Source organism: Rattus norvegicus, chromosome 13 (genome assembly GCF_036323735.1).
Source record: "Rattus norvegicus strain BN/NHsdMcwi chromosome 13, GRCr8, whole genome shotgun sequence".
Taxonomy (NCBI): domain Eukaryota; kingdom Metazoa; phylum Chordata; class Mammalia; order Rodentia; family Muridae; genus Rattus; species Rattus norvegicus.
Window position 1 is genome coordinate 46104815 of NC_086031.1, and position 27207 is coordinate 46132021.

The following is a 27207-nucleotide window of genomic DNA, read 5'->3' on the forward strand; positions in this document are numbered from 1 at the left end:
AGGCCTGGGAAGGGGAGGGAGAGATGGGTGAAGGTAGGGCCACTTGGAGCAGAGGACAGTGGCCTTCTGGCACTGTCGGAGTTGTTCTGCTCCAGCCTCTGTGTGTCCTGCTCGGTTTCAAGCACATGCTCTTCAAGACTTCTGCGAGAATATTCTACCCCTGGCTGTCCACCCAGTTCCTCCATTATCTACCCTTCCTACTTCCCCTGACGCTATCAGAGACCTCTGGCCACACCAGCATGACCACCCCTGCCCTTCCCGGGTGTAGCTGTAGCTCATTTCATTGAACTTCTGGCCCCTGTGCCCAGCTGGGCAAAACTCATATAGAGAGGCAAGCACACTGCCTGGCACATGGTGCCTGACAAAGGCCACCTGGACCCTCAGGTCTGAGCTATCAGAAGCAAGGAGGAGTGTCTTGTACCTGACCTGTTCTGGTTGGTGCCCAGCAGGTGACCTATGTCTATGCTGATGATTTGCTCTGTACAGAGCAGGTTCTGGAGTTCTAAATTGGAAGCAAGTGTCCAAACAAGGGTGAAGAAAAATGGACCATAAGCAGCCAAACTGCTTTGAGGGAGGAAGAAAGGGGTTTTCCAGGCATCAGCTCTGACCCCCAGCTCCATACTTCAGGGCTGTGGTTTGGAGACATGAAGAAGGGTGTCTGAGTCTGTGAGGAGTCATCAGGACCAAGGAGCTTCTGGCTTAGAAGGTTGACAGGACCTGGGGATGGATTCTGTAGGAGAGGCCTATGGTATCTGGAAGAGTGGGACAGGCAGAGCCACCCAACCCTAGGTCTATCCGTGGGAGCGTGGGCCCTGCTCTGCAGAAATCAACAGTCAGGGCCTTCTGGTCAGTAGCTATAAGTGGGCACAGGAGAGGGAAGGTCAGATGGGGCCCTGGGCACTCCTGACCTAACATCAAGGACAGAAAATGTCATGCCAGAAGGGACAATGACTCACCAGGGACTCCAGCAGAAAGGCTTCTGTTTAGGAGAGTGGTACACTTATCAGGAAATGACTTCTGTGTACCAGGAACCAGGGCTCCAAGGCCCAGGGCTGGGCTGTAGCTCAGCTTGGTCCCTAGGGCACTAGCAGTGGCTCCTGCAGCCCATCAGCCCTGGCAGCTCAGAGCGCAGCCCTGCCTCCTTTATCCAGTTCTCCTCTCCAGAGCCTTCCTGTCTCCTGGGTCCATGTAAGCCTGCAGTTAGCCTGTCCTTCAGGTCTAAACCCCTGCCCTCCCTACCCCACAGGTCAGCAGCATTCTTGGTTGAAAGTTCCCTGACCCAGGCACCTCCCCGTCTCCCCACAACCAGAGCCAAAGCACAGGGACAGTGGCACAGGAAGGTTCTGGAAGACGCAGCTGCATCTGCACACAGTAGGCCTGCGGTATGATAATCGTGGGCCTTCACAGTGCTGCTCCAGGAAGCTGCAAACTCTGCTTCTCCTTCTCTTGTTTCCGGCTTCCCCAGCCTCACTGTTTACATGTTCCCTTTCCTCTACCCTCTCCTCCCTGAAGACTAGGAAGGCTGGGCCGCACACAAATCCAGGGCTCTGGAATGCTGGGAAGGTTTGTTGCTGTTGATTTGTTTTTTACTGGTGCTGAGGAGGGAACTTGGGGGCTCACAGTACTCTGGGACTTTGTACACAGCAGGCAAGGCCTGTGCCACAGAGCCATGTCCCCAGGTCTTAACAGACTTGAGATTCTAACTTGTTATGTGACCTGAGGCCAGACCCTTCAAGCCCCGGGGTCTCAAGTGTTTATATATGAGGAAGAGGTTGTAGTGGGGATTTGATGAGATGGATCCAGACATTACGGGTGGGCACAGGGTAGGGGGCAGGGGGCAGGGGGCAGAGGGCAGAGGGCAAAGGGGAGGCACTTAGTGTCCAGGTTGCATGGAGTCATCTCACTGGATCCCAGCCTGCGTGTTTCCTTTCCCTTATAGGAATCACTAGTTGTTGCTTAAGAGGTTCCACACTCTGACGCTTTGAAGAGGACTAGTGTGGGGAAGTGGTGTGAGGCCAAGGACCAAGCCCTGCCCCACTCCAACTCCCAGGGCTTTTGTCGAGGAAGCAAGAGCACCACAGAACAGGTAAGGCCAGGAGGCATGCCTTAGGGCTTGGCATTCTGTATGGTCTCAGAACAGCTTTGAGCTGTGCGTTGGCAAATGGCTGGATTCTTGATACTCGATTCTCGAGCTGCGTGACTGGAGGTGCAGCCAGATATGAGGGAGGTGTTCTGAGAGCAGCAGGAGGTGAACTAGGACTAGTTCTGCGCTCACTACTGCTCTGGCCATGGCCACTTCAATACCAACTTACAAGTTATCCCGGCCCCTGCTCCCTCTACCTCAGAGAGAGAGAGAGACAGATAGAAGATAGACAGACACATACACAGACAGACAGACAGACAGACAGACAGACAGACAGACAGACACAGAGACAGGCAGACGGGGAGGGGGCATGTCTCTCCCCACCGGTCTCTGCTCCCTTAGTGCTGAGATTAAAGGTATACACCATTAAACCTGGCCTAGCACTCTCTGTATCTCTGTGCCCTTCCCATCCCAAGAAACCAAGGAGCCACGTGGTTTTGGCAGAGTGATCCATGGAGTCCGGAGCCCACACCCCTCTTCAGGATTCCCTCAGGGCTATCCTCATTGGTCACCACAGGCACACCCTAGACCAAGGGCAGGACAGAACACCAATGTCCAGGCAGTTTCTGTCTTACCCATGACCCTTGGTAGCCTTTACCAGAGTTGATATGACCTCATAGGTAGCATGGCAGTTACCAGAGTCCTCCCAGCCCCACCCCAGGGCAGGCAGAGAGATGTGCAGAGACCAGACTCTCGTTAACCGTTTGTATGTATGTCTCAGCAAACCCAGACACCTCGAGTTGTCAGTCCTCTGTCTCTGACATTGTCCTATCACTGGCCTTTTCTGAATGAGACTGCTCACTTCTTTTTGTACAACATGAATTAAATATATTCTCTGTCTTTGCTCTGAGTCACGACATTCACAGTCAGTGGGAAAGGGGGTTAGGGAGAACCCAGGCTCCAAGGGGTTAGGATGGCATGGAGCTTGACCTCCCTTTGACCTTTGCCCTTCAAGTTCAGCCAAATGTTGGGGAGACCCTAGAACAGGAGGGGAGTACAGAGGAAGGGTGCCTTCCCTGGGGATGTAGGATGAGGCTGTCAGGATCAAACCTGCTGCAACCTCACTTCTCTCCAGCTTAGGCTGTGGTGCCGACGCCCTCCCCACCCTCTCTGTGGAGGTCGGTGCCAGGGTCAGGTGGACAGGGCTGGGAAGGAGGTGGAGCATGGGGGAGAGGCTGCACCAGCCCTAAAGAGCCAAGGTTACTCTGGTACCAGTGTCAAGGTGACCTTGCCTATCTGGGTGCCAGCCTCAGGACCCTGAGACAGGGTTGACTTATCAGCCCTCAGGGATGATAACACCCACGGGAATGGCTTAGGGAAGAGGGACATAGGTCAGAGTTCCAAGGACACAGCGCACTCGACCACCTGCCAGTTTAAGGCAACCCTTTCCAGACTGGGGGATGGGCACGGGGCTGGCTGAGGTGGCAGGAGTACATCTAGGAGCACGGGACACTTCCGGATGCAGTTGGACACGGGAAGCAAGCTTGTGCTTTTTAGCCTTGGTGCAAGCCAGAGGGCACAGGGCTTCTGGCAAGGAGGGGACAACAGCATGGTGGGGGTGGAGACAAGGGGAGGCACTACATTTTCTGATGCTTCGGGGACATCTGCCTTTGGGTGGGGTCAGCACACACATGGGTGCGATTCCAGGGTCCCAGGTAAGGTGCCATATTCCTCCTCCTCATGGGGGGAAGAAGATGAAGTAAGGGTCCAAGCAATAAGAAGGGGGTTTGTCAAGCTGATGAGCCAGCAGGGCCAGGGCCCCCACCTTCTCCTGCACGTCCACTGGGAAAGGGTCCCGGGTCCCTCCTTGACCCTCACTTCCTCCCAGGGAAGCAGCTCATGCCCCATCCCACAGTGGGTGACAAGGGATTGGTGTCCAGGCAGAGGCCACCGCAGAGCTGTGTGGCAAGCAAGGGAAGGAAGCAAATGCTACCAACAGGGCTGCTGAGTGGTCCTCCAGACTGGCCACAGGCATTCATTGTTCAGCCCTCTGATGGCCACACAGGCCCCACACTTCCTGAATTCATGTTCCGAGTGGCCTCTCGTCCCTCAACGTGCAGCCGGGTGGGTAGCTCAGAAGATGCTCTGTCGCCGGCTCTTCCCTCGCCCTGGAGATTGGAGGGGACCAGGAGACAACAGAGGGGTGGGAAGGGGATTAAAGGGACACCTGTCCTTCAAGAGCTCTGATCTAGTAAGCCAGGACGTACACTTGAGTTCAGGTCTCGTCTCTGTTGCTGTTAGCTTCTCGGAATCGTGACTTCCCCTCTAGGGGCCTCAGGTTCACTGTGGTGGAGGACGTGTTGTGCCAATCCCACAGGGTGTCTTAAAGACTGCATGAGACAATGCATTGGAACCACCGTGCTAGGGACAAAGACTGCACTGGCCAGGAGCTCAAGGTCTTCACAGAGAGCACACCAGGGGCCGGGCGTCCCCTGGCTGAGACTACTATGAAAGGCAGTGTTCCAGTTTCGTCTGGGTAGGACTGGGTGAGGGAGGAACCTCCCATAAGTCTATGTGGGGAGGGGGTATTGACTTCCCATCCCAAGGGCAGACTGTGGACCCATCTTCTTCTCAAAGAAGAGACTCTTCTGGGGGAAAGGTGGCCTACTTGGCTGTTTCTAGCAAAGGTTCTGAGGGTTGGGGACAGGTGGCCCTACCTGGGTGCTGGAAGGCAAGGCCACGATAGCCTGGGTCCTTTTGGAGCTGGATCTCCTTCAGGGAGAAGATGGAGGCAGCTGGGCAAGAGAAGAGGGTGGGGGAGACCTGGGTGGAACCACTCTTCCACACCTGCCCTCCCCACAGAGCTGAGGCAGCCTCCGGTCAAGCCTCGCCCAGGAGGATCTACCATCTCAGGTGGAATCCACCCCCTGTGCTCCAAATGAGAGCTGTGAAGGGGAAACCATGTGCCCACAATGTTAGCATTCTGTCTAAGCTCCACCCCCACAGTTACCTGGCAACAGCCAGGTACGCCTGACACTATAAAAGGGGCTGCTTGCAGGGGTTGGGGATTTAGCTCAGTGGTAGAGAGCTTGCCTAGGAAGCGCAAGGCCCCAGCTCCGGAAAAAAGAAAAAAAAGAAAAGAAGGGGCTGCTTGCCTCCTCCTCACTCTCTTGTTCTTGTTCTCTCTTGCCCCTTTGTCCCTTCTCTCCCCATTCCCCTCCCCGTTTCTCTCCACATGCTCATGGCCGGCCTCTACTCTAGTCCTCTCCTCTACTCTTCTCTATTCTCTCTGCCCTAGAACCCTCTTAACTCCCCTCCCCATGCCCTGAATAAACTCTATACTATACCGTTGTGTGGCTGGCCCCTCGCGGGGACGTGGGATACCTCAGCATGGACCCACTGAGGCACCCCCTTTGTCCCAGATCCCCATAGAACATAATTCCCCCTCTCTTTATCCTTTTACAACACAACTCAGCTGGACCCAAGGCCCCAGTCTCTGTTGTAGCTCCCACCCATACTGGCTGCCCCCTTCTGCTTCTGGCTGGCCCAGATCCTTTGGACACTTACTGTCATCGAGCTGGTGTACTCGTTCCCCGAGAGACTGGAAGTAGGGGTGACTTAGGGCCGCCTCTGCTGACATGCGACTCTTGGATTCATACTGAAAGGCACAGGGTAGGTAGGCTCTTGGGCCCTGCTGGAAAACCTTCTAGAAAATGGAACTCCTGTGCTACATTAGATGGCTGAGGTGGGAGAAGCTCCCATCTGATCCAAACCAGGCAGTCTCAGGCCTTAGGATACCAGGGTTTAGACACCAGAGCTTCCTGGGAGAGTGACTATGTCATGGGATTCACAAAAGGGCATGGCCACCATCCCTGAGTGTCAGCTCTATTAGCAGATGGCACATTAACAGCCCTTTGTCCTGTGCTGGTATCTGTCACAAAGTTGAGAAAACTAAGCCTTCTGTCCCCTGGAAATGCCCAACCAGGCCTTGGGTCCCAAGCACAGAACTAGTGCTTTAGAGTCACAGGTAGTGTCTGAACTACCAGCCTGGCTTTCTTTAGTTGTCGATGCCTGGGTAGGATGGGAGGAAACTCACCAGGAGGAGGCTGGTCAGGAGGTTGATGCCTTCAGTATCCAACCTGCAAGGAGGAGGCGCTGGCACAGGCACAGCCAGGGGCAGCTGGGGACCCGAACCTCTGGGAGGGAAATCACAGTGGGGAGCAAGGGGCCTGGGAAGGGACTACCTGGGAGCGTGGCTGAGCAGCGGTTGCGGTAGGTACCGGGGGAAGTTGTAGGCTCGAAACTCGGAGATGGATGTCACACCTGGCCACGACTCTTCTGTAGGTGTCCCTAGAGACAGGGGGCCGGGTAAGAAGTATAAGTGAAGGGCTGAGGCCAATAGGGCAACATAAGACAGCAAAGAGTAGCCAAAGCTAGCAGGTCCCCAGCCTGCACCGGCCTCGGTGCTCCTGGATGGACAAGGTTCTGGCGCCCCCTGGCGGCAAAGTGGAGAGTACCGAAAGAAACTAACCCAGGAGACGGAAGATGAGGTGCAACTCCTCCTTGACAGTGGAGCCTGGGAAGAGGGGCTTGCCGGTGGCCATCTCATAGAGGATGCAGCCCACGCCCCTGCGGAAGCAAGGGCAACAGTGAGGCGGAAAGCACAGGCACGCCTCCTAAGGCTGCTGTGTGAGGGATCCAGTGGTCACATCTGGGCTTGTAAAACCAACCAGACTCCCACTACGGACCCTCTTTTGTGAGGCCGGAGTCCCCTTATCTCTGCTAGTCAGGGAGATTCAATACTCTCAGTTTCTAAGGAGCCCTGGGCTCGGCCAGACACCTGTGCTGGCTTTAAAGTTGAGTTGGTTTTCATTTCACACCAAATCATACGTTTTAACAATAAAATAGTATGTCCCTTCCAAGACGTTCCAGGGGAAGATTCGTCCGTCTACCCTCTGGTAATTCCCACCTCCACCCCCTGGGTAGCGTCTCAGAAGTATAGCGTTAGAGGCCCTATAAGCTTGGAGAACCTGATATATTGGAGACTTGACGTGCTAACAGTGGTACGGCAGGAAGGAGTGAAGCCTAAGGATGAAGACTTCTGCCTTCTCCTTAGACTCCTGTCTGCATCTCACTCACCACATGTCGATGGGGGTGGAGTACTCCGTGGATCCCAGCAGCACGTCTGGGGGCCTGTACCAGAGGGTCACCACCTCATTGGAGTAGGTCTTTGTAGGCACTGATTTGGCCCGGGCCAGGCCTAGGAAGAGACTTGTCACTAAACCTCTGCTAAAGGGTCCTGAAGGGTCACATACTCAGTCACCCCCCAGAATCCCTACACCTGAGGAGGCTGTGCACCCGAGGAGTCAGACCCACCTGCCAACCCTTACCCTGACCCTGGCATCAGCCTCACCAAAGTCAGCCAGTTTCAGTTCCCCCCTCTCATTGATGAGCAGGTTCTGGGGCTTCAGGTCCCGGTGTAGGATCTTGCGGCGGTGGCAATAGGCCAGACCCCGGAGCAGCTGGAACATAAAAATCTGACGAAGAGAGGAGAAATGAGAAACGTGTGGGATCAGGTCCCATGTGGGAGCCTCTACGCTTCTGTCTCGGGCTGGACAGGAACGGGGACCAGGACAAGTCTCTAGGGAGGCTCCCTGGTTCTGTTGCCCACCCTGTAGGTCACCCAGGACCTGTAGATACCAGAGAATCACATATGGGGCAGAGCTCAGGTATGGAGAGGAGGCCGTGAGTGCGGGGAGGCTGGAGCAGTTCCTAGCTGTGAAGCGGGAGAGCAGAGTGAGGGAGGGACCCCTAGGTGGGGATGTCTTGGTTCTGAGTCACCGGAAGTGGCCGTCCACCCTCCCAGCTTCTCAGAAGCCTCTCTTCACTGTGGCAAGTAATCTCATGCTTGGTATTCAGAGTCACAGAGGGATCTGTATCTATAGCTAGACACAAGTAAGGCTGTTCTTGGCTGTGGCGCTCAGAATGGCATCTAGACTGACCCTTCCCTCCTCCCTGCATTTGAAGGTCAAAGTGACCTCAGCAGACGTTGGCAAGGGGAGCATCCCAAACTGGGCTTCATGGCAGATGGCTGCCATGCTAAAGTCTCTCTCTGCAGGACCTCACCTTGACGTTGTGCATGTTCATGAGGTTCCCGCAGTGGTCTAGGTACTGTTTCAGGTCACTGTCCTGGAACACACAGACAGGTTCAGTCCTGTCCTCTGCCTGGCTGGCACGAAGTCCTGGCTCTGGACCCTTGGTCCACTTCCCCAATGAGAACTTAACTAGCAAACAAAGGCTTGGGTCCTTCCCTTGCCCCATCCCTCCCATTCCCTCACTCCCTCTCTTCTCCACCCCACTTCACCCACCCACAGGGGAAGAGGCCACCAGCCTCAGTCCAGCTCACCAGGTACTCAAACACCAGGGTGAGGGACCGATCTGTGTGAATGAGGTCATGCAGGGTCACAATATTGGCATGTTTCAGGTCCTTCAGCAGAGACACTGGGGAGACAGGACCACCACCTTGGGTCCCCAGGCCCATCAATACCTCCCACGATCCCTTGCTGGGGCCAGTAATGGCCCTCCACCCAGGTTCCCACCAGGTGCAGGCTGCTGAGCCCTTCGTCCCAGAGGCCCAGGGTGTAGACCCGGATATTGTACCCTCTCGAATAGCAGTGCAGGGTGCCCCTTCCTCATGTTCCAACCGGATCTCCTTCAGGGCCACGAGGTTCTCTGTCAACTTGCTGCGTCCCTTGAAGACGGTGGCATAGGTGCCCTGGGACAGGGGATCCCTGGTCAGCCCCCAGATCATCCTGCTTACGGTCTCCTCCCGGCCCCACCCTTTACATTTCTGCCTGGGCTGGGATTCAAGCTGGGTGCCCTACTCCCTCTATTCAAATCTGTTTGCTCCAAAGCCTGCTTTTTCTTGAAGCATCCCTATCGAGGTCCCAGCTGGAACGGAATGCCCATTTGTTGCTCTGTTCCCACCCTGCCACCTCTCTGTTAGTGTAACTCAGCCTTGCTCTCAGCTTGTGGCAATGTGGCTCTCGAGAGACAGATTATTCTTCCCCCTCATAAACCTATACCCATTCCAGGCCACATGCCTGACACAGTGATGCCAAAGCAGCTTAATAACAGTGTCCTTGTGTGTCCCCTGTCACCCCTCAGTCCCCCCAACAGTAAAGTAGGTTCTTTCATCCTTTGACAGAGAACGAAACTGAGGCATGAAGAGAGGCCGTGGGACATGCTAAGGTCATGGAACTAGCAAGTGAAAGAAACAAGATTCAAATCCAAACCATAGCTACTTGAAGGGGGGAAGAAAGACTAGATTCTGTGCAGAGACCTCTGTCCTCAAGAGCAGGGCATAGGGCATATAACAACATCCATGGAGGCTAGGCCAGGCTGCTTCCCCAGGATAATGTGACTCCATGGGTCAGGAGCCACGAGGGGCAGAACAGAGTCAAAACCATCCTACCTGCTGCCCAGAGAGGGCAACGTCGGTCTCTTACCTCCCCCAGTTTGTCCAGTTTCACGTATGTTTCCAGTTTCCCGAAGCCGATATCTGACTGGGAAGCAGACCCGGGAGACTGTGAGATTCAAAGCCCCAGCAGACCTTCCTAGTCAATGTTCCCTCCCAGTTCCCAGGAGAGAAGGAAGAGAGATGCCCCCATCCTATAGAGAAGAACCAAGGCTAATAGTTCAAAGAAGGACAGCTTCAAAACCTTCTTTCTCTCCTCCCTTCATCCCTGTGAAAGCTGGAGGCCCTCTGGAAATAGGGACTCCTTCTTCCGTGAGTCAGAGATAGGTACACTGAGATGCCGGGCCTGCCCATTGCCACCTCGCTGCCTGCCAGCTCAGGTTACCAGCTCCTCGGGAGAGGGCCCGTCATTCTCTACTATGTGGGAGTCCACCTCAGAGCCCAGTTCCCCAGCCATCAGTTCATCCAGCTCTGGTCAGGATGAGTCACAAAAAGATGTGAAACCCACTCACCAGAGAGGCTTCCTAGAAGCTCCTAACAGGCAGCTGGGACTGAAAACCTGTGGTGGGCGGGCCGATGGGTCTTTTGTTTGTTTCTATGTGGTTGGCTTTTTGCTTGTTGTTTCATTTTATTTGGGAGGTCTTTCATTTTTTATTAAGCATTACATAACATATGTGTGCTATATAACACATTGTGTGGCCTTCTAGCAGGAATAGATGACCATAGTTGAGGGTTTTCCCCGCTTTGGGGAGGTGTGGGCTTTTTTTCTCATTGGCCAGGAAAATGTTTCCTTAATCAATGTTCTCCGTGGGGCTGGACACACAGTACTGACTGCCTATCTCGCTCCATCAAAGTGAGTCCAGTTGCTCTTTGGACTTTGTTCCCTTTAGTGAACTTGTGGATGTACACAGTGGCTTCTCCGGAGATGCTCACATGCTCAAACCACATCTCTGCATAGCAAAACACAACTTGAACCCTATTCAGATACTCCTGCTTTGGTTTTGTTTGTTTTGTTTGTTTCCGATAGAACCTTACAGTGTGCCCTAGGCTGACCTGGAACTATGTAGCCCAGTTAAGTGGTTTATTGGTCTTAAGTGGGGGAAATTCTGGGGCTCCCAGGGGACTCAGGGACTGTAGGCTCCATGCCCAGGTGTGTCCTTGACTTAGAGAGACTACTTATCAAAATCCTCAGGGGCCAGCAGGTGGCGCCAGAGGCATAGGAAGCTTTCTGGAAACCACTACAGGCTTCAGCTGGGGTGAAGAAGGCCAGGAGTGTCTTCCCACACTGGTGTCTCACACTCTTGGACTCACCAGGGAGGCACGGCGGGACATTCGGGTGAGTGGTTTGGGCAGCCCTGGGTTCTCCAGCTGTAGCTTCTGCAGGAATTCCTGGGGCAGGCGGATATCCATGGGCAGAGAGAGCCTCTTGTTGAGGTCCTGAGGTGGCAGATGGGATAGGAACATCATGTTGGCCCCAGGAGGCCCTTGCCTCTCATTCTGGATCATCTGTCCCTATAGGGAAGGCCAAGCCACAGGCTATGACCTCAGGCTCACAACCACCTGAAGGGTGAACATTTGTGGCCCTGCAAGGATTGCTGTGTGACCTTTAGACGGTTCCTTCTCCTCTCTGGGCCACAGTAGAACATATATCTCACCCTGTCACAGATAATGTAATTTCATAAGCACATTTTTTCCTATACTTGGCATGGGTATGTGGATTATAAAAACATGGGGTTTGGGCCGGAGAGATGGCTCAGTGGTTAAGAGCACTGACTGCTCTTCCAGAGGTCCTGAGTTCAACTCCCAGCAACCACATGGTGGCTCACAACCACCTGTAATGGGGTCTGATGACCTCTTCTGGTGTATGTGACAGTGTAACTCATATACATAGAATAAAATAAATTAAAAAAAAAACCATGGGGTTTGCTACCCCATTAGAACAATACCAACCAACCAGAGCTCCCAGGGACTAAACCACCATCCAAAGAGTACACATGGAGGGCTGGGGATTTAGCTCAGTGGTAGAGCGCTTACCTAGGAAGCGCAAGGCCCTGGGTTCGGTCCCCAGCTCCGAAAAAAAGAACCAAAAAAAAAAAAAAAGAGTACACATGGACAGACCCATGGCTCCAGCTGCATGTAGCAGAGGGTGGCCTTGTTGGGCACCAATGGAAGGAGAAGCCCTTGGTCCTGTTAAGGCCGGACCCCCAGTGTAGGGGAGGGGGAATACCCTCATAGAAGAAGGGGGAGGGGGAGGGGACAGGGGGTTTATGGATGGGAAACCAGGAAAGGGGATAACATTTGAAATGTAAATAAAAGATATCCGAAGAATAAAAAATAAAAAGTCTATTGTCTAACCAAGAATGCTCTAGCACTTGGCATATATCCTCGCCAAATAATCCACACTTATCCACAATAAGCTGCACCCACCCTGCCATGTATATATACCGCTGTGATGTATGCCTGACCCGTGCAGCCTGGAAGGGGCACCCTCACCTCCATGGAGAATCGGCGCTGGTTCTGCCGTTGCTGATACTGCACGCCCGGAGACAGCTGCCCAGGTTCGTCCCTGCCGTCTGTGGGCGAGAACACGCTTGGTTACAGCTCACGGGACTGAGTGGCATGTCTGAGTGGGACAAGTGTCAGTCCCCACCTCCCACTCCACAGTCTGTCGCCAGCCCAGAGCACACCACCCCTTCTCCTTAATGTCAGCTAGTCAGCAGCAGTCACAGGGAGTCTGGGTGGGAAAGAGCTAGGTGGCCTGACCCTCACCCTCATTCCTCTGAGTGTGGAGCTGGTTGAACTGCTCGGTGAACTCGGTCAATGACTCCTCAATGGTCTCTGGGCGGGGCACTGACAGGGAAAGCCTTCGTTTGAAGTTCTTCATCTTGTTCATGATCAGCAGGGGTCCAAGGTGGGTCCTGGGACAGAGAGGAGAGAACAAGGCAATGTGGACAGGGGACTCGTGGGAGCCAGGTTCTGCACGTGGCATGCTTAGGTTCCCGTGACCAGAGCCACAGCTCCATGATTGCAGGATCTAACCCTGTTCCCTTCTCCAGTGACCCTCAGCTATCTTCTGACCATGAATATTCCCTCCCCTGGCATCACGGCATCAATAGCTATAGCTACAGGTTTGCAAGAGGCCACTCCAGACATTCAGCCTCCAGGGGGTCTAGAGATCTCTAGGGCAGGATGTCAGAACTGCACGGCCCTCGGGCCATCTGCTCTTTCTGAAGGAGCCTAACGGACTGGCAGCTGCCGGCCACCTGTCAGCAGGTTTCAGACTCCGTGGTCTCTTTCACTGATACCAGAATGTCCCCTCTCTGGCTCATCCTGGGTCCTTAGGAAGGAGATCGAAGGAGAGTAAATGCATGGCCCAGTTCCACCTGTGCTGCAGATGCAGATGCGGTGTGCAAGTCAGGGACAGAGTGGGAAACTCAGCCAGATGGGGAAAGGGGACGCCTATGTTGCTGGACCGTCCATCACCTCAGTCCTCTGAGCAAGCCTGGGTTCTCTCGCCTGAGGACACTGGGGCAGGAGCTGGCCCTCTGAACTCTGCTTTCTACAGGTGGGCACTTCATTCTATTCTCTCTCTGTCTCTCTCTCAGATTTATTTATGAATAGGAATACGCTGTTGCTGCCCTCACACACACCAAAAGAGGGCATCAGACCCCATTACAGATGGTTGGGAGCCACCATGTGGTGTTAGGAATTGAACTCAGGACCTCTGGAAGAGCAGTCAGTGTCCTTAACCACTGAGCCACCTCTCTAGCCCCCTACCCCCCTCTCTCTCTTTCTCCCTCCCTCTCCCCTTCCTCTATCTCTACTCTGAGATAGTCTCACTGTGAATCTCTGCCTGGCTTGGAACTCATATAGACCAGGCAGGCTTAGAACTCACAGAGATCCACTTCCCTCAGCCTCCTGAATGCTGGGATTAAAGGCATGGGCCATCATGCTTTTCCTATAGGCCTACCTTCTACCAGCTATAGGCTATCTTTTACAGCCATATCTCCATCCTGGGGCCCCCAATGCCTTTACTTACAGTGGGGCTGCAGGAACCAGAGGCTATATAACTCTTGACCTCTCCATCCTGGCCAGGAAGGCATCAGGAAGGCAACAGACATCCCTGTTTTGGGAGGGGCCATCTGCACTCCTCCCTGGGCCTACTTCTAACCCACTTCTGGAGGATGCTCAGGCCTGTGGCTGGCTAGCACCTAGTTGCCAAGGCAACCAGGCCCCTCCAGAATCCTCCTGGTTTAAAGGATTATGGGTCAGTAACATGTTTGCTTTGCTTAACGATCAGATATATCCTCCTTCCTCTGTGAGCCTTGAAAAGGTCCACTCCCCTGCACTCCACGTTCCCGGCTGTCCCTACCATAACTGAGCTGGGCCCCCAGGCTGTCCTGACCCAGGCCTGTGCCTTTTCAAGCAGAAGGCTCTGTCTACACGGCCAGCTGAGCCCTCCTCTGCTGAGCAGCTTGCAGTCGGAGTCAGTTCAGCACACCGCCTGTGGGGCGTCTTGTGCGCAGCACGGTGCCGGACACTAGGTTCCAGTAACCAAACAAGATCCCTGCTCCCAGGGAACTCAGGTTAATGGTGGCGCACCGCTGAGGCTCTCCAGGCTTCCTTGCCTTGCCCACCTGGGTGCCCCCCTGGAGTTCTATTGATTTCATTTCTTCTTACGGCCTCCGCCTGCCTTCTGCAGAACTCTGGGAGAAGGCTCCCAGAAGACAGCCACTCTGCCACATGCCCTTGTGTGTGGCATCTAAACGGAAAGGACCCATGGAGGCTCTGTGGAGGTGACAGAGGGTTCAGTGACAAGAAGTCTTGTCACACCCTGCCTGGTAACTCTCATTCCCAGCAGGACCAGAGGGCAGAGATCACTCCGGGTAGATGTCCATTGTTGTCCAGGTGTGCTGAATGCTGGGATGACCAGAAACACTGGGGAAAAAAATCCAAACTATCAGCTTCTGGAACTCTTGGGATCGAACCTGGGACCTTACAAGTGGTAGGCAAGGAAAATGCCTACCTCCTCACCTTCAAGACTTTTTTTTTTAATTTATGTGTATACCTATGTATATATGTATATGTCACGCGGATGCAGGTGCCCCTGGGGGTCAGAAGAGGGAGGTGGATCCTCTAGATTTGGAATTACGGGCATCTGCGAGATGTCTGATACGGGTTCTAGGCAGAGGACTCAGGTCTCCTGGAAGCCCAGCAAGCACCCTAGACCACTGAGCCGTGGTTCCGGCCGGCTCGTCTTTTGCAATGGCTATTTTGATGCAGCCCTGACTAGCTTGAATTTCCAGTCTTCCTCAATCTCTCCAGTGCTAGGATTACAGGCTTGTCCCTCCAAGACAGGCAGAAGATGTATTTTTAAGACAGTTTCTCCAATAACCAGCATGTAGAGACATGGTTGGCAGGATCTGGGGTTCAGGTGTTCAAGTGAGGGCTATCAGCCCACCCTTCCAAACTGCCATCTGGGTTTGGAGGGGAGCCCCCAAAGCTGCAGAGGACACAGGAAGGAGACAGACAGATACAGAGAGAGAGAGAGAGAGAGAGAGAGAGAGAGAGAGAGAGAGAGAGAGAGAGACAGAGACAGAGAGACAGAGAGACAGAGAGACAGAGAGACAGAGACAGAGACAGAGACAGACAGACACACAGAGAGAGACAGAGACAAAGAGAGAGACCATAGCTGAAGGGACATGGGGCACGTGGTGGGGCACATGGCCAAGGCCACTCTAAGGGATGCAGGGACACATGCACTTGGCTGCTCACGGCTTCAGCTCTACCAGGAAGAACCAGAGCTGTCTAAAAAATAAAAATAAAAAGCTCTCCCTGCAGTCAGCCTATAGTGTGGGCTTATGGGATTGCATGATGGGTTGTTAGCTCAGGGATCTCCCAGTAGCTGCCATGATTTACACCCTGGCTTTTGTTCCGGGTGGATGACTTCTTCAAGACAAGAACCGAGCCAAAATCCCATCTGCTCTCGGGTTCAGTTAGGAGCAAAGAGCCAATAGCTGGCCTAGGGCAGAGTGGAGGTCAGAACCGAGAGGAAAGGCTGGACATGCAGACCGGAGCCCATGCTCTAGGCTCAAGGCTTGACCTGAGTGGTGTGCAGGGCTACAGCACAGCAATAGCAACCAGCTGCTCTGCTGGAGAAGTGGTCAAGAGGAAATGGCTGTCACTACAGCATGAGGAATGGAGGTTAGACGTAAGGATAGACTTCCTGATGGTGACATGAGAGCAGGCAGCAGGAATGGTGATCAGAGCAGAGAGTGGCTACTTCTCTTTGCTGGGGACAATTAGGGCATTGAACCCAATAGGGTCTTGGGTGTGACAGGGCACTCGGGGCAGTGAATGGTTGGTTGTTCCCCAGCTCTGATACAAGATGCTCTGTCACTGTTGCCTTGGGAGAATCAGCTCCTCAGATTTGGGGGCTGAGGGGGAAGGGCGACAGGAAAAGGGCCTGTCACCTTGGTGCTGTCTGCCCCTCATCCCCAACAGAAAGGGACAGAAAGGCTCAGTGTGACCCAGCCTGAGGCCCGCCCAGGGCCAGGCACAGTGTGGCCTTTGTCCCCAGGCCAAAGAGCCATCTGGGTCTGTCCCGTGCAACTGGTGCCAGGGAAAGAGAAGTGTGGTGTAGGGGTGCCACCCAGCAGGGTGTCATCGGGGGAGGTCACCTCAGAGGACCCTCTGGAGCTGTAGGCTGGGTCATGGGACCCTAGCCAACCTGCCTCCTACCTTCTGCCCAGGTAAAAACTCCTTATCTCCCAGGCACACACCAGCTGCCAGCACTTCCTGTTGGTGCCAGAGACAAGGGTGTCACAGGGGAAGGGGGGGAGGAGCCAGGCCTGAGGGAAAGAGAGGCCTTGCTAGGCCACTGTGCACCATGAGAACACAAGAAAGGCCAGACTCTGAGGCCAGCAGGGAGCCAGCTAGGAGGCGAACGGTGTATGGAGCGCTTTAGTTAGCCCCCAGAGACTTCAAGAAGGGATCAATCTGCTCAAAGTGAGGTAGCAATTTCTGGGGTGTCGAGTGGATCACGGTGACCACCATCGCTCCCCGCTTCTAGCCGAGGTCCTCCCCAGTCCTGCCCCCTCCCTGAGACCTAGGTTGCAAATGTTCTTTCCCAACAGGCAGGCAGGCATTCTGCCACCACGACACACTCCAGCCCCGCCTTGCTCCTTTTGATGGGGTAAGGATGTAGTGAAAACGGGTAGTGCTGTAGATGCCAACGAGCGCAGTAAAGGGGAACCCAGTGGGGAGGAGGGAGAGGGGAAGAGGTGCTGAGTTTAAACAGGGCCATCAGAAAGGCTGGAGAGATGGCTCAGTGGTTAGAGCACCCGCCGCTCTCCCAGAGGACATGGGTTCAACTCCCCGCACCAACACAGCAGCTCACAACTCCAGTTCTAGGGGATCTGATACCTTCCCCACCCCGGGGACAGACTTACGAGCAGGCAAAACACCAACGCATATAAAATAGAAATGAAATCATTAAAGAGAGCTCCCTAGGGCTGGAGAGATGGCTCAGTGGTTAAGAGCACTGACTGGTCTTCCAGAGGTCCTGAGTTCAAATCCCAGCAACCACATGGTGGCACCTGAAATGATGTGTGTTTGAAGACCGTATACTTATATATAATAAATAAATAAATAAATAAATAAATAAATAAATAAATAATATAATAAATAAATAAATAAATCTTTAAAAAAAGAGCTCCCTAAGAAGGTGAAACTGCAGACGTAGAACGTGAAGGGAGCAGGTCAATGGGGGAAGAGCAAATGCAAAGGTCCCATGGCAGAGCTGAGTGCTGAGGGGAGAGTGTGGGGTGATGGTAGGGTTGGGGGATTCAGAGCAGCTACAGCAGGAATCTCAGCGCACAGGAGGACGAGAGCAGAGGAACGTCAAGATCCCGTGGATGTCTGAATCGACTCCTTCTGACTGCCAGGTTAATAACAGACTGTACATGGGCAAGCAGCCCCGACAGGCAGCTTCTGTAGAGACCCAAGTGAGAGACAGAGGACTGGCAGCAGTGGGGGAGGGAAGTAGTGGCTGGGAGGGGAGGTTTTATGTGGGGTAAGATAGCGGTCAAGGACATGCAGCCTAGCCGGCAGAAGTGTGGAGCAGTCCCTGGTGCGTGCTGCAGTCCTGGGAACTAGGGTGGAAAGACCAGGGGGTGGAGGGAGCTGGTCAGTTTTGACATCAGATGACCTCTGAGTCAGTCCATATCACACGTGTAGCATCAGCAAAGCCCATGGTGGCTCTTGGTACTGCTTCAACACAGCCCTGCCCACTGCCCCTCCCCACTGGCCTGCTGTCCCCCAGCCCAGGACTACCTCAGATGTCGTCTATCCATGCCCTGAGTTTGGGACACTACCCTGGAGAATATGGAGGTTGGCAGAACACACAGGGCACTAGGAAGGAGCCAGAGGCAGCGGCAAGGGTCACTTCATAACTCTGGAGGCCATCCCTGAGCAAACTCATCCTCTCCGCAAACTCCTTCCAGGCATCCTAGGGCCACCTACCTGAACTTGACTGCAGTTACCCAGCCTGAACCAAGCATTTGGACCTTCCTGACTGACCTCCCGTCCCACCGGGCCATGCTGCATCGGGCTCTGCCTCCAGTGGCTTTTGTGCATGTACTTTAGGTCTCTTGGATCTTCGGTTTTGTCAGCTTCAGGCCCAGGCCCTGAAGCAGCAGGCTTGTGTGAACACCTACTCCATTCATGGCATGGGGGGGGGGGGGGCAGGGCTGTTTTGGTATCAGCCAGGGGCTGAAGGATATAATTCGAAGCTGTCCGCTTTCTGAAGTCCAATGGCGCGTGACCCTCACTCCCAAAGGCAGACCAGCATCTGGGGACTTCCTGATACCCTCCGCTTCCCCATCCGGTCCCTATCTCAGGCACTTAGCCACTGTGTGCCTTGGAGGAATTTTAAGGAACTAGAGGCAACGGCTGACCAAGTTTGCAGACGTCATAAGCAAGGCCTCAAACACATTTACCTTCAGGGAAACCTGTACTTCTGGGAGCTGGCAGAGCCCATAACCTCCGCCCGCCTGCCTGCCTGCCCGCCCGGCACCTGACCCTGCTGGAGGATGAGGCACAGGGAAGTTGGCTCCCCTTGCTGCCTGGGGCAGTAGCAGCAGCCAGAATTCTCCTCACTACCACCCTATCCCAGCTGGATGAGAAAGGCTATATGTAGGCCTGGGGCCATCGGGGTGGCCAGAACTGAGGGGGATAGACAGGCCTGAAGTCACACTGCCAAAAAGCAGATGCTGTGGACAGTGTCTGAACTCATCGAACATTCCTACAGATTCTGGAATGCAGGAAGCGGGAGAGGGCCTTCTGGGGCCAGGCTGGGCAAAACCTACAGGAAGCCAGGTCAGGAGGCTAAGTGTTGGGCTCTGGACCTCCGAGGCATCTTCTTCTGTTTGGTTTTGGTGCTGGGATTGTAGGTCAGTGGTCAGGGTATACAGCATTTCATCATGGCCAGAAAGATCTATGGGAAGAGCCTCATGCTGTGAGCCTTACCAAAGTTCTCCATCGGGGTCAAAGGACATCCTGGCCGTGCCACCTGGAAGGCACCCTATGTCTTAGACTTGCCTGTTAGCAGAGGTAACGTCTAAGCCTCTAATCCAACAGTGACAGGCACCTGTCAACCTCAGCATGCTTCCAACATGGCGTGCTGACCTGCTAGAAATCCCTCGAGTGAGCTCAGCCCTCACAGGAAGCCCAAACTCGAGGGTCCAGTACACAGGCCACTGACGTCTGCGTCCCTGTCTCCTCCTTGTCCCCTTTTTTTCTCTCAGTGATGTTTTTGAGACAGGGTCTCTCCGTGTAGTGGTGGAGCTCACTATGAGACGAGCGGCTTTGAACTCACAGAGATCCTCCTGCCTCTGCCTCCTGCGTGCTGGGATCAAAGGTGTGCGCTACCATGCCCGGCCCTCTTGTCCTTCGAGAGTCAGCTCTCTGCCCTTCCCGGAGGGTCCTATTCTGTTGACTGTACTTGCCACACCCACACTCCGCTGTTCCGCACACAACGCCCCTCTGGAATGTTCTTCCTCATCGCCCCCCTTGGTGCCTTCACCTGGGGAAGGCATACACAAGCACTGCTCTCCTGTGGCCATTGGAGCAGCCTGCAGATACTCAGAACCAAGCCTGCTATCCTCCAGGGCAGGAACAGGGGTTTGGTGGCTCCTCAGGGTGGCTGGGAAGCCCACTGAGCCACCAACTCACTGCAGCTTGAAGCTTCTTTCTTCTTACATATGCACAACTTTTAGACTCCTCAAGGGCAAAGACTGTACCACAGCCAACCATGAGCTCCAGAACTTTCTGCTGCGGGTAATCAAGGACTGCTGCCCTTCCTCCTCCTTCAGGCAGCTGGAAACCTATTTCTAGCTTTACTTTCTCCTTGGCCGGGCCAGCTGCGGTGAGTACAGGAGAGTTGATCTGGCCCTGCTCTCTCCTCGGGTGCCCTAGCAGAGGCTGTACAGCATCTCCGTCTCCACCCCCCATGTAACACTGGACTCTCTTTCTCGACTCTCTTTGGCTTAAGAGGGGACTGGATTGCAATGCCAGGCAGACCAGGTGCCAGAGGAGAGCCAGCTACTCATCCTCCAGAGGTTGAGTGTGCCCTCCTCTCCCCTCAGTGCTCCTGACATCTCCAACCTGGGACTGTAGAGTCCCTGGCCATAGCATTGTGGCACACCGGGCAGAATGCCTGACTCTGCACAGTAGCTGTCTTGCTTCTTCGCTTTCCCTGTTTACCTGTGCATCCCTCCATAACCACAGTCTGCCCAGAGCCACCTGTGAACAAGCAAAGGCTGGCCCTAGGGCTCCATTATGTCCTAGCCCTCCACATCAGCATCAGTGGTGGTAGGATGGGAGGGTGGGGCAGAAGGGACAACTTCCTGGCCAGCAGAAAGTCTCACAGGAAGTCACTTGGTGTCAAAGTTGGAAGCGTCCCAATGCGGGTGAGCGGTGAGAAGAACCAAATGTATCTGGCAGTCTCCAGGCTGTGGGATGGGGATGGCCCTGTCCTGGGCCTCTTCTTGGACTCCTGTCACTTATAGGCAGATTCTACCAGAGGCTCACCGGGCAGGTGCTTCACTGGGAACAGACCTGGTTCCAACACCTACAGATGGCCACTCCTCGCTCCCTGAGACCCCATTCCTGGCCCTCCATGTGGACAGACCATCAGCCCTCCTGATGTCCACTCTGTACCCTCTGGCTTCTTGGAGCTCAGGGACCTCTACACGTAGAGAATCGAATACCTTTTTCTTTGGGGAGAGGAATGGGAGGGTATTCAGTCAAGGCCTGCCTGTAATCTTCAAGAAGATTCTAGGTTTCCTGGTGATGAGATAGGATATAGTGCCCTCTTCTCTGTCAGCTCTGGGCCTGGTAGACAGAACAAACTCACATCCTGGCTGACAGGACCTTCCTCAATCTTTCCTACTCCCAAACCCTTGACTAAAGTGCCACTTCCTTGAGAAGCAGGGGAGTTCATGATCACACCCTGGGCAGGGGCAGGAACAGTGGCAGGGGCAGGGGCAGGAGCAGGAAGAGCAGGAAGGGGGAGCAGGAGGAGGAGGAGGAAAAGGAGGAGGAGGACCAGGAGCAAGAGGAGCAGGAGGAGAAGGAACAGAAGGAGGAGGAGGAGGAGGAGCAGGAGGAGGAGGAGCAGCAGCAAGAGGAGCAGGAGGAGGAGGGGCAGGAGCAGGAGCAGGAGGAGGAGCAGGAGGAGCAGGAGCAGGAGGAGCAGGAGGAGCAGGAGCAGGAGGAGCAGGAGGAGCAGGAGGAGGAGGGGCAGGAGGAGGAGCAGGAGGAGGAGGAGCAGGAGGAGGAGGAGCAGGAGCAGGAGGAGCAGGAGCAGGAGGAGCAGGAGGAGGAGCAGAGGAGGAAGAGGAGCAGGAGGAGGAGGAAGAGGAGCAGAGGAGGAGGAGCAGGAGGAGGAGCAGGAGGAAGAGGAGCAGGAGGAGGAGCAGGAGGAGGAGCAGGAGGAGGAGGAGGAGCAGGAGGAGGAGCAGGAGGAGGAAGAGGAGCAGAGGAGGAGCAGCAGAGGAGGAGGAGCAGGAGGAGGAGGAGCAGAGGAGGAAGAGGAGCAGAGGAGGAGGAGCAGGAGGAGGAGCAGAGGAGGAAGAGGAGCAGAGGAGGAGGAGCAGGAGGAGGAGCAGAGGAGGAAGAGGAGCAGAGGAGGAGGAGCAGGAGGAGGAGCAGAGGAGGAAGAGGAGCAGCAGCAGCAAGAGCAGGGTAGGTCCATCTCCCACTACCCACAGCCTCTGCTGCCACTCGAAGCTCTCTTCTTCCTCCCCTGCTGCTCTTGGCAGTCCACCTCAAAGGACCTTTTTGCCTCACCAGAAGACTCCCCAAATCTGTGACCCAGCAATCTTATTTCGGGGTGTATACACAAAGGGAGGGAAATCTGTCTGAAGAGCTATTCTACTGCAGCAGACTCTCTATGTCCAAGAAGTATGGCAGCTGAATGCCCAGGATGCATGAGTGGATTTTAAAGTTGGGAATGCAAATGTCGAGAAGGAAATCTTGCCATCCATGCAAGTGAAGGTGATTACAGTCAGTGGAGTAAGTTAGACACAGAGACAAACAGGAAGCTGCTCTTACCGAGGGGGAATAGAATGGTGGGTGCGGGGGCAGGAGGATGGTAGGAGAAAGGAGAGCCAATCGGACAGAGTTGGACTGTGACAGGTAACTCCTACGACTGTGCCCAGAACGGAGACTAGAGCTGACTAGGAAAGACTCTGCGAAGCATTCCCATGGCAGAGCGCTGCTAATGCCCAGACTCGATCATTATTTGACATAGGTGAGTAACAAAACATCATGCTGCGTCCTCAAAATATACCTGGTTCTCATTAGAGAAATAAAAATTTAAAAAATTCTAAATTCAGAGCCGGAGAGATGGCTCGGTGGTTAGGAGCACTGACTGTTCTTCCAGAGGACCCGGGTTCAATTCCCAGCACCCACATGGCAACTCACACCTAACTGTAACTCCAGTCCCAGAAGATCTGACGCCTCCCCCTCTCCCCGCCGCCACACACACACAGACATACACTCAGGCAAAACATCATGTACGTAAAATTATTTTTTAAAAAACCTGAATTCTGAACCCTTATCCAGGGTTTTCTTTAAATCCTAAAAGAACAGCTCTGCAGACAGTACCACCACCGTCCTCACAACCATCATCAGAAACAGAGGACGTCAAGTTCAGGCCCTTCAGTGTCCCGATAGATAGCCCGGCACATCTCACGCTTTTGTCTCCGTGCCTAACTTTAGCCTGAAGGGGCCTTTAAACACTAGTGTCCCAGGGGACCTCGGAGTCCCACAGACAGGGAGTGTGTGTATGTAAGAGGAATTTCCTGCCTCTTTTAACCACAGTCTATTTATTCTCCACTCCCACCAGCCTGGTCTACACTAGCCCCTAGCCACATTCGGTCTGGTCACCCTCTTCTAATCTCCCTTGTTCCCATCAGAGCGGCCTGTCTGAAACAATAGCTTGCCACTCCCACCAACCCCATGAGGTTCCACTGGCTAGCCCAGGCTTGGGGGAATTACCCTACCCTCTCTCCTCCTCCAACACCACAAGGCCTCCCCCTCGCTGGTCCAGGTGATCACTTAGGCCTGGGGCCCATTTCCTGCTCCTCCATTCTGGAGAACCTCTAGGCTGCCCTGGCTCTTGCCCTGTTCTCTAAATATCCCTGTCTGTGTCACTCAGCAGCCAGGGCACAGGCCCCTGGAGGGCTCCTTTCAGCTCACTGGCCTCACAAAGCACATGTCCAGGGCCAGGCCTCTCCTGCGCTTTGTGCCTTGGACTCACTGCTCATTTTAGTAAAAACCCAACCTCCTGGGTCTCTTCTGCTCCTTCCCTTCCCCCAACTCCCATAATGACCTCACTTCCTCACCTGCCCCTGAGGCAGCACACCCCAAGTTCCCTCTTTGGCTCTTTGCTCTTCCCCTCTACAACAACTATCCTGGGTGATCTCATCCTCTCCTGGGGTGGAAACCACAGCCCCCGTGCTGGTGACTCTGACCCACAGCGCAGTTCCAGGCCCTCTACACCCAGGGCCTCAGCACGCAGGGTCAGCCATCTACCCGAAACCACCGGCCGAATGTCTCTCATGAGTCCAGCATGAGAGGTATTTTCAAGTTGAAAGGGCTGCTGGGTAAGTCTGGCAAAGCTGCATGTCGGGGTCCAGACGCACTGCCCCGGCATCCATATAAACACCATCTCGGCAGATGTAAAGCAGGCAATTGGTCGAAGTGCCAACAGTGGTCACCTGGGCTCTAGAGCTGTGGGCGGGTTTTCATTTCTTCCCATCTGCGCCTTCTAACATCTCCATAATGGGCACTTACCGCTTACCTAGTAAGAAAGCAGCAATACCTCTTTGTAAATAAAGAGTATTTTTAGCTTGAGATTCCAGAGTGATTTAGAGAAGGCCCAGAGAACAGCATGATTACTTTGAGCAAGGGTCAGCAAGCTTTTCCTGTACTAAGTCAGCCAACCGTCCTTGCCAGTCCTGCGGGAAAGCGATGCCACCATTGTGGAGGGAGGAGTGTGCTGCCTTCTAGAAAACGTTGATTTCAAGACGCTAAGATCTCGATTTTACACATTTAAGTGCCATAAAATATTCTTCTCTTCCTTTGAGTTTTTCCCCAACCACTTTAAAATATATATATATATACACATATATATACATATACATATATGTATATATATATATTGCTCTTATATATTGAGTGGTATAGTCCATGCCTTGAATTTTAGTACTCATGAATGAGAGACCAACCTGGTCTACGCAGCAGGTTCCAGGTCAGGCAGGGCTATACAGCAAGGTGCTGTCTTGAAAAGCCAAAACAGGCCCAGAGATACAGTTCAGTAGGCAGAGTTCTTGACAAGTATCCAAGGCCCTGGTTCAATCCCAGTACCACAAAAACTATAAATGGTGACATATGCCAGAGGGTGGTATTCTGCCCTTCAAGGCTATATCGTGAGTTCTAGGCCAGCATGGGATTACATAAGACTCTGACTCAAAAAATAAAAATAAAACAAATTCGTAGTTCACAGACCATTCAAAAGCAGGTCTATGTTTGGAAGGGGCCGTAACTCACAGTCCCTGCCCTTGAGTATCTGGTATTTATGTAGCATTTGAATCCTGTGCCCACTTCTTTGGTAGTACTTTTCTCCTCCAACTTGAGTCAAGGATGAGGCCTCCTTGAGTTTCTTTGCCCCTCTGAGTCATGGCAAGGACTGGGTACTTAGACCTCAGTGGAGAGAAGCATCTGGGCTGTGAAGTTTGGAGGGTTGCAAGGATAAGGCTCTCCTGGGGCCTCACGACACAGCTTACTGGCAAAAGATGGCGTCATCCGAGAGCCTGATGGGGTTTAGAAATCTCTGGTCTAGGCTTCTATTTCTCAAGGCAGGCAGATCAGACTAAGAAAGTTATCTGCCCAAGGCTCCTCAGAGCGACAGGCAGAACTGAGACCAGAAGTGAGTATACAGTTCAGTGTCAGAGCCACTGGGGACCAGAGGATGCCCTCTGGCTGCCTTGCTTGGAGATGAGGCCTCATGTGAGAATCAGCTCAGAATGGGGTGCCCAGCATCAACACATTTATATCAAAGAGAGAGGCTCTGTGATGTCCTGGCTGGCCAAACCTAGCCTGAAGACCTTGCCCTCCAGCCACACGCCCACTTCCAGGAAGTGAGTCCCACCAGCACATGGAAAGGTAGTCACCAGACGAGAGTTTCCAAGGGAAGGCTTGGTTCCTGAAGGGGCTTCCCAGACTGGAGAGGGAGTGGTGTAAAGTGACTGGGCAGAATCAGGCTGGAGCTTTCTCAGAATTCCCTCTGATACGCCAGAGCAAGGCAAGGGGTGCTGTAAGAGCACTCTCCCCCTACCCTTGGGACCAAGCCCTTATGTCCCTACTATAGAGATCCCGCCATCAGAAAAGACCCCAGCGCAGACCCAGCAACTCCATGCACCATTGGCCCTCCATAATGACATCAGGTAAGGCAAGAAGCTAAGGCCTGTGGGAGACATGACCTCACTGCAATCCTCAAAACCACATGAACCATTTTAAATTTCAGAGGCTAAAGCTTGTGGGGAGCAAATTGCTCACCCAAAGGCAACCAGCTATTGAGTGGCGGGGCAGGATTATACACCAAGTTTCACCAGCGGCTAGCCGGAGACATACGCATGTAAATAGTGATTGAGAAAATCAACCAGCCTCTCTGGGACCATCCTTTCGACTCCGCCTGCTTCCAAGGATGACTTCAGCTAATGGAGGGAGAGAGAGGACATGAGTTCAAATCCCCAGCATCTATGGAAAAGCCAGGCACAGCAGTGCAGCCTTGTAACCCCATTAGAAGGCAACAGAAACAGGGGAATCCAAGGACAGGTGGCCAGCCAGTTGGCCTGATCAACAGGGTGAGCTCCAGGATGAGCAAGAGCCTCTGTCTCAAGAAAAGATTAAAACAAAAAAACAAAACCAAACAAACCACGAAGCATGAAAAAGACATCCAACGATACCAATCTCTGGCCTAAACACACATACTGTTAAAAAAAAGTCAGCCCAGCACAGTGGCACATGCCTTTAATTTCCCAGCGTTTGAGAGGCAGAGGCAGGAGGATTTCTGTGAGTTCAAAGGCAGTCTGGTCTACATAGTGAGTCCAAGGACAACTAGGGCTATGTAGAGAGACCCTGTGTCAAAAGGAGGGCATGATATATCCAGGGCATACATACCCAGTGGGATGTATCAACATGGTTCCTTCTAAACTTTGGGCCAATGTCTTCCCTGTCTTGACTTACCGGGGTCCTGCTTGCTGTCTGGCAGCTCTGTGACCCTTTTCAACTCAAAGCCAAACCTCAGGCCCTGCCTCCCGATCCCACCCCCTCAGCTGACAGGGCCTTGAGAGAACATCATGGCTCTAGCAGACTGACCAGGCTGAAAGGCACCTGCATCCTCTGTCCTCTGTCCTTCCCCCTTTATGCTTTGCCACAGGCTGGTGTATGCTGGACCTGGCTTCAGCATGGCCTCTGGCCACCTGCGAGCCTGTGTGTGTGTGTGTGTGTGTGTGTGTGTGTGCGTGCGCGCGCGCGCACACGTGAGCACATGTGGCTGCAGGAACCAGCGCTAACCTTGGTGTGTTCCTACCCTCTGAGATGGGAAAATGCCAGCTCATCAGCAAATGCCTAGAGAGCAAAGGTCCAGGGAAGAAGAGAGAAAGGGTTACTGGGAGACACAAAGCCCAGGGAAAGAAATGTGACTTATTCCCAAAGAAGTGAAGCTAAGCAGGTGGGTCTGGAACTCAGCCAGCCAGTCCTTCGTGGACAGCAGAGCAGAACAGGGACTGCAAATAATTAAGTGCCAGGAAAGGGTCCTCTCAGCCCAAGGGCAGGGTCCTGCTAAAGGTCTCTATTCCTGCAGCTCAATGCCTACCTGGCCCACCAGTCCCTAGAAGGCTAACACAGACTGCTGGTCCTTCCTCACGTGCTTGCATTCAGCTCCCCCATGCTCTTATAGAGAACTCTCCTCTCCAGCCCAGAGGCAAAAGTTGTAGCCAAGGCCTTGGCTTGATGGAGTTTTATGTCTCCTGCCCCAGAGTCAGCCTGGGGCACCACTAGGACATTGCCTTTCTTA

The 27207-nt window shown here is 53.8% G+C and overlaps 1 protein-coding gene and 1 long non-coding RNA gene across 7 annotated transcripts in view; one reads left to right on the forward strand and one right to left on the reverse strand.

Moving 5' to 3' along the window:
* Positions 1 to 1394: 1394 nt before the first annotated feature.
* On the forward strand, positions 1395 to 3217 carry LOC134481495 (uncharacterized). The gene is made up of 2 exons (XR_010057003.1): positions 1395 to 1563; positions 1940 to 3217. It is a non-coding gene; the product is annotated as an uncharacterized LOC134481495 (long non-coding RNA).
* Positions 2949 to 27207, reverse strand: part of Cdk18 (cyclin-dependent kinase 18) — a 32943-nt gene continuing 8684 nt past the window's right edge. For 4 of the 6 annotated variants that reach the window (XM_063272068.1, XM_063272067.1, XM_063272071.1 and 1 more), the window contains exons 2-16: positions 12330 to 12478; positions 12054 to 12133; positions 10872 to 10997; positions 9592 to 9648; positions 8744 to 8858; positions 8490 to 8584; positions 8210 to 8272; positions 7497 to 7620; positions 7223 to 7343; positions 6615 to 6712; positions 6328 to 6433; positions 6180 to 6222; positions 5651 to 5741; positions 4801 to 4878; positions 2949 to 4251 (exon numbers count right to left, since the gene is read on the reverse strand). In XM_063272068.1, the coding sequence (XP_063128138.1) occupies positions 4217 to 4251; positions 4801 to 4878; positions 5651 to 5741; positions 6180 to 6222; positions 6328 to 6433; positions 6615 to 6712; positions 7223 to 7343; positions 7497 to 7620; positions 8210 to 8272; positions 8490 to 8584; positions 8744 to 8858; positions 9592 to 9648; positions 10872 to 10997; positions 12054 to 12133; positions 12330 to 12478 (1381 nt within the window). In that variant the 3' untranslated portion in view covers positions 2949 to 4216. Of the gene's footprint in view, positions 4252 to 4800; positions 4879 to 5650; positions 5742 to 6179; positions 6223 to 6327; positions 6434 to 6614; positions 6713 to 7222; positions 7344 to 7496; positions 7621 to 8209; positions 8273 to 8489; positions 8585 to 8743; positions 8859 to 9591; positions 9649 to 10871; positions 10998 to 12053; positions 12134 to 12329; positions 12479 to 13599; positions 20749 to 27207 lie in introns of those variants that run through there. The other 2 variants (XM_063272070.1, NM_001100506.1) reach the window with 2 other exon arrangements.